Source organism: Amphimedon queenslandica, unplaced genomic scaffold, assembly GCF_000090795.2.
Source record: "Amphimedon queenslandica unplaced genomic scaffold, v1.1 AMPQUscaffold_10354_Cont17110, whole genome shotgun sequence".
In the NCBI taxonomy this organism is placed as follows: domain Eukaryota; kingdom Metazoa; phylum Porifera; class Demospongiae; order Haplosclerida; family Niphatidae; genus Amphimedon; species Amphimedon queenslandica.
The window spans coordinates 1-6670 of NW_003549375.1; the positions used below are offsets into that span (position 1 = coordinate 1).

General features: G+C 34.7%; 2 protein-coding genes across 2 annotated transcripts; both read right to left on the reverse strand.

Moving 5' to 3' along the window:
- Positions 1-51: 51 nt before the first annotated feature.
- LOC109590201 (hemicentin-1-like) lies at positions 52-5923 on the reverse strand (the record flags this gene model as incomplete). The annotated part of the gene is made up of 14 exons (XM_020006121.1): positions 5854-5923; positions 5693-5777; positions 5526-5601; positions 5052-5133; positions 4660-4730; positions 4414-4494; positions 3067-4344; positions 2716-3012; positions 2396-2563; positions 1909-2325; positions 1171-1359; positions 642-1067; positions 288-563; positions 52-231 (listed from the first exon to the last, which is right to left on the reverse strand). Coding segments are annotated over exons 7-14 (2026 nt in total), but the record flags the coding sequence as incomplete, so codon positions are not given.
- A 244-nt stretch (positions 5924-6167) lies between these two features.
- On the reverse strand, positions 6168-6664 carry LOC109590203 (receptor-type tyrosine-protein phosphatase delta-like). Its single transcript, XM_020006122.1, has 2 exons — positions 6538-6664; positions 6168-6446 (listed from the first exon to the last, which is right to left on the reverse strand). Exons 1-2 carry the CDS (start codon positions 6634-6636, stop codon positions 6279-6281), a joined length of 267 nt encoding a protein of 88 aa, XP_019861681.1. The 5' UTR covers positions 6637-6664; the 3' UTR covers positions 6168-6278.
- Between the last annotated feature and the right edge of the window lie 6 nt (positions 6665-6670).

The following is a 6670-nucleotide window of genomic DNA, read 5'->3' on the forward strand; positions in this document are numbered from 1 at the left end:
TACAAAAGCACAAAAACATAATTTGAAATATATCAATATTTCCAAACTTACCAGTGATGTTAGCATCTTGTCCAAAAGGGCAGCAAACACTCTGTGTTGCATTATGATACCAATCATACATAATATTACTAGGAGGACCAGCAGTTGTAGCACAATTTAGTGTGATATCATCTCCTCTGTCCAATGTTATATTATTGACAGGACTAATGGTTGAGAATCCCTCAGGTGATGCTAGTGAGAGATGAAGTAAATTATAATTATAGGACTTTTAATAAATAAATGCATACTTGTAATTCTTGAAGTAGCAGTATCACTTCCAGCAAGATTTGATACTTGACAAATATATGTACCAAAATCTGCTCCAATTACATCAGTAACAGTAAGTGTACTGGAAGAAGTTGATTCTATTATGAATCGTCCTCCATCACTGATTTCATTAGCATTATGTCTCCAAGCAAAAGTATTTCCTGGTCCTCCTCCAGCAGAGCATGTAAAGGTTACATTGGTACCACCACTGACTGTGGCACTAAAGGGAAAGATCATGACACTGCCTGCAGGACTCACTATTTAGAATACAAGAGGAAATGCAGTTCAAAGAGAAAGAGAGTAACACTAATACTGGTATATTGCTTAAATCTTACCAGAAACAATTGCTGGATTAGAAGCAGTCTCATTGATAATATTAGATATATTAGTATATGCAATACAACGAAAGAATCCATTAGTAGTATAAACAATGGTACCCAAATCATAAGTAGAGCCTTTACTATTAGCTATTTCAGTATATGGTCCTTCATTAGTGCTGCTTCTCTCCCAGCGATATTCAGGGTCAGGAAAAGAATCAGCCACACATGACAACATATTCACAGAGGAACCAGTAGAAGTATTAACACTCATTGGATGAGTGACAATAGTTGGAGTAATGTAGAGAGTAGCAGTTTCAATATCAAACCCAGCCTCATTGACAACAACACAATGATAAGTACCACCAACTGATGAATCAATGTTACTAAGAGTAAGGACTGGATCAGTACCAACTAATGTCAGGTTGATTGAACTGTTGATATCTAAATAAAACAAATGCAATAGCAATTTAAACATTATAATGGAGATAATTTGTTTTATAATCAAATGCCCATACTAACAATAGAAAGATATTATAATTCTTACTTGATAGAAAATCATTGAAACTCTCATCAGTTCCAGTACAGTCCTCATTACAGACTGCACCAGAGATGTTATAATACCAGTAAAATGCATTATTAGGTCCAGCCATAGTTGTACAAGTGAAGGATGGACTTGAGCCATACTCTGCTATCAGGAATGAGGGCTCAATAATGACGGAACCATCGGGAGATACTATGACAAACAAATGCAAGGAAAAAAGGGAGAAAGAGAAAAATAACATAATTATTATTGGCTAGCTCAATCATGCTATAATGGTATAATGATATATAATTTAACTATTATAATTATATTAATAATAACATGCATTCTTGAAATTCCAAATTCCATGAATGCTATGTTAAAAGCCTTAGCAACAACATAGAGATACCACTGGAATGTTTTACAAGATCAAAGGCAGTATTGTGTGCCCTACAGAAGCCACTTTGATAAATGCACTAAGGTAACCTACAGAATGCTATTTGTGCTATTTGGGTGGAAAATAACAAGCTTCGGGACAAAAATGTAATCACTGAGACGTGTAGTCATAAATTATAGATTAGTGTACATTACATTTACAAAAATTTATGATTTATAGTCAAACTTTCTACAAGAGCATCAATAATACAAGAGAATATGCAACTTAAATGTGGTACATGTAACTTTGTTGCATTTATAACCCTATGTATGTAACTTGAATGCATGAATGTTAATGGAAGACACACTGAAATCAGTATCACATACCATATACAGTAGAAACATCAGATGCAATAGAATTCAACGTTCCATTGGCAGTAACTACACAACGGTATTCCCCTGCATCCTCAAATTTGACTGAGATGATCTCAAGTTCGTTATTTGTCTCTCCTGGTAGCTCTACAAAGTCCCCACTAGTGTCCTTTTTCTCCCATTGGAAAGTTGGAAAAGGGCTAGCATCAGCGTCACAAGATAAAGTCACGTTACCATTGATTTCAGTTGTCACTATAGGGTCAGGATGGAGAGTGATATTTGGAGCAATGTACACTGTAGTTGCATTAAATCCAGAGCCAGCTCCATTTGTAACGTTACAGATATAGCAACCGTCAGTAGAATTATCAACAGAATCGATCATGTAAACTGTTTCATTGCCCACCATATCACCACCACCAGTTGAAATAAAAGCTATATACATTAATAATATCAAAGAATGCAGGTACAAATCAAATATTATGAGACTGTTAACATGACTCACCCCATGGATCAAAAGCTGCTAAATCAGGATCACAAGGGTCTTCATAAAAGTACCAGGTGAATGAATTAGAAGGACCAGCAGGAGTAGAACAAGTCAATGTGAGATTATCTCCACTTTTTACTGAAACAGCAGGTGCTCGATCAACAGTTACGTTATTTTCAGGTGACACTAATGTGTATGAAATAAAAAAATTGATTTATATAGTGACAAAAGAGCAAGGACAATAAGACATGCAACAAAAAGGATATATAATTATATAGTGTGTACATATCAAGACAAATATGCCAGTTATTATAGTGCAGGTTATATTTACTGATTACCTTGTAATGTTACAGTGTCAGTTTTCGAAGTAGAAGGTGGATTGAGGACATCAATAGTAAGCCTGCAAGTGTATTTACCAACATCACCTCTACCAATATTATTAATAGTGAGTGATCTACTGAGAGTAGCTACATTATTATTAAGCTCCTGTCCACCAACATTAACTCCTGCTTCATTATAAAAACCAATGGCATAATGGACACTTAAGCTTTGTATTAAACCAGTTGCAATACATTCAAATGTCACACTGTCTCCAAAATTCTTTGTCACAATCGCAGGGCCAGTTATGGTAACAGCTAAAAGTAATCACATATGCACTAAATAGCAATAATGATTATTCCAGAGCTTACTAGTTTGGGACTTCACTTCATTGTAAGTCAAAGTAACGAGGACTGCAGCAATAAATGCCAGTCCCTTCAACATAATTTCTCTCTCCTATAGGCACAATAACTTATAGTGTCTAATAACTTAGACTGTCAAGAGCAGTGAGTTGCTAGGACTTAAATAACAAACTGAAGCCAGACAAATGCAGGTAGAGCAGACTAATGGTAGAAGTAGAACTGTGGATGAACCATTGCAACAAAAATATCATGACAACCAGGAACATTGGTCAAGAGAAATAAATAACACAACACAGTTAGAGATGACATGCAACCATCATGCCATGCATGATGTACATACAATTAATTAAGCAACAGAATACAGCCTCTCATTAAAGTGCATCACATGTAGTGTACCACTTACATTCCCAACCATAAAGGAGACTCCTGTAGATCTATATATACAAACTTTTATCCCAAAGTGCCCAGACAAATAGAAAGCATCAAATTGGTTTTAAATTTTAACAAGTTCCCATTATAACACTAGAAAGACCAATTATATACACCACAATAATATAAAAGAGAGATGACATAAAAATGAACACTATAAGATCTTATTACAATCAACACTATGCAAAGAAATACTCAGCCATAAACAAATTAGCACAAGGCACTTCTATGTACATACACGGACAACAGTCTAAACAGAATGGCTTCAAAACTTGCAATGACTAAGATACTTTTAAAAACAACCTTGATAGAATAAACATATACAGGGTATAACACACAGTCACATGCAAAATGAATTTGTATCAGTAATATCAAGAGCAGGGAAACCTACTCTAACAACATATACCAGTATAAGTATCGAGTTAATTAAAATAATTTATACTATATAAAGTCATTTTGTACTAGCATATTGAGATTAACTAGTAAATGTAGTTAAATGCTATACGAGGGAGTGGGTCATCATTATCCTTCAATATTGCCTCCTGGTGTATTGCCACTCTCTCTGGAGGATTTAAAGGAGGAAGAGGAGGAGGTAGTTGAGGTTGTTGTAAGTGAAGGATTTGGTGCTCTTGAGTCTCTGGCTTCTAACTCATTGAGGAGAGCATTAGCTTCATCCAGTGTGTCCTGTGTGTGTTTATAAGTGGAGACAGATAATGGTTATAAATTTTGTTTTTACATGTAACCATGAATGAGCTCAAACTTTCTATGCAACATAACTGTCCTTTGGAATATTTTGCTAGTCGAGGATTCATTAGAGAATGAGAAAGCAGACGCATGAGACCAAAAATGATCATTAATCTATGAAGACATTAGAGTAGACCATATTAAACACCTTCCTTACAAGGCGCCTGCTATTATTAGACTCACTTTCCTCCGCAACCACGAGACTGCCATTTGTAATTGTTCTCCTTGAGCAAGAATGAAATCTCTGGCCTTGAAGCACTACATCTAGACACCAAGAAACATCATTATTCTTAAAGAATTTAATTTGTGCATGGTTGAAATGAACCCACAACAACACATCATTGTCCATTTGCTTGTCCCCATGATGGTACATATTTCTTCTCTTCTCTCCCTCTTCTTTGTCCCCCTCTATACCTCTTAGTTTCTCACCTGTTTGCTAATCCTACAATGAACTTAATCCCCTGGTAGATCCTCTTGGATTCTGAAATTGTCTGGATTGTCTAGAAAAATAAAACATTTTTGATGTACATACAAAAAAGTTCTCAACCAATTGTGATAAAAGAAATATTTTAGACTTGAGTAGATTAAAGTGCATGAATAGCAAATGAAAGAGGTATGCATAATTGTGATTGATGGATAGTATATTTAACAATTAAAGTGTGTCATTGATGCACATATCAGTAGAGCACATATCCATCTAGCTACTACATGAATATGCAGTTTTACTGTGACAAGGATACAGGAAACAGTAAAAAGCCACACAAGTACTATGTGTACAGTAATTAAAGTGTAGAAATGTTGACATCAACTGAATGACTTACTAAATATTGACAGTTCAGGTTTGTATTTGCCACCAGCTAGTGTAAACTGAATCCTTTTACTTTGTAAGGAGTCTTCAATTAGCTAGAGTGATAGTAATGAAGCAGTCAAAATTCAAAATGAGTCTAAGCATAGTAACAATACTGTGTATTACAGTGGGGAAATTGGGAATTAATTATTAGCAATATATTCACAAGAGTACATAATACATGCATAATAGGTATAATAGGGTTTATGTACTCTTGACATTAGTGACCGACAATTCTGTTATCTAAAGAGAGGTGACATGAAGACAATGGAATTTAATAAAGCTCATGCACAAAATAAATGTACACTATGAACACCTGTACAATACCAACAGATAATTAGTTTAGTTGTAATTGCATTCTTTTGATGTCTCTATAGCATCATCAGCCAATGAGCATGTGATAAGCATATGCAACTGGATTTATAATAATAACAATAAAAATATGTACCAGAACTTCTGTTTGAGCCTTGAAATAGCCTCAAATAGGATTTGAGTTCATTAGGAGGCACTGTTAAAATGTTATTCTGAAGAAAAGAATGAAGAGAGAGAAAAAGAGGGCGAGAGAGAGAGGGCCCGGGGAAAAGAGGAGGTAAAAAGAGTAATAAAATCAATTACTAATTCATAGCTTTGTTTTGAGTTCTCTCCTTTTAAGGTAACTAAACTTTATTTTTTCTATTTTTCAATAGTCAAGCCACAGTATCTATAAAGCAAATGAACAACAGTTATGAACTTATTTCCATCAAAAAGTCTTCCACTTGGAAGATAATGCACTTTACATTTTTATCTTTTTGCTTGCAGCCATCTTTTTCCTGTTTAAGCAACAATGCGGGGGCGTACAATTTGTGATGTCATCAGATGAATTGATGGCTGTTCCTCATCCTTGCATCTCTATGCCCGCAATTGCAGCAAATAAGATGAAATGTAAAGTGCAATATCTCGCAAGTGGAAGACTTTTTGATGGAAATAAGTGCATAATTATTGTTCATTTGTTGTATAGATACTGTGGCCTGATTTTTTGAAAAATGGAAAAACTAAAGTTTAGACTTATCCTTAATAATTAACATCACCTCATTAAATGACTTTATACGCATTTCAGATATTTAAATTAAACAAAGTCTAACTAATCATGTAAATATAAAAAACAAGACAAAATCAGCAATAAAAACAATAATGAGAGCTGTACATATTAAAGCAGTTCTTCCTACAGCTCTGTCTCTTCATCAACAAGACTCTTTTTATCAGAAGATCCTTCAGAGTTTCCTTCATTGCTTGTCTCTTCGAGAGACTTGGGCCCAGCAACAGCAACTCCCTCAATCTTTCCAAGTTTCAAAGCCTCAACAAGAGCATCATGAATGAAAACATACTCAATCTATGTTAAAAGAGAGAGGTAAAAGGAAAGAATAATCATTATATTTTTGCAAATCTTTCTTCTTAAATAATTAGTTGCTCTTTATGCTTACTTCATTCATAACCATCATAGGACGACACTTCCTCATGTACTGCACATTATTAAAGATATCAACTAATTTCTCTGACTTGATGCGAGCCATCTCAACCATAATAGCAATGAATGTACCAGTACGACCAGTACCA

Excerpts from the sequence above, each read along its gene's own strand:
- LOC109590203 (XM_020006122.1), bottom strand. The coding sequence starts at position 6,636 with ATGGTTGAGATGGCTCGCATCAAGTCAGAGAAATTAGTTGATATCTTT. Across the intron at positions 6,447-6,537 it reads CTATGATGGTTATGAATGAA|ATTGAGTATGTTTTCATTCA; the intron begins GTAAGCATAAAG and ends CTTTTAACATAG.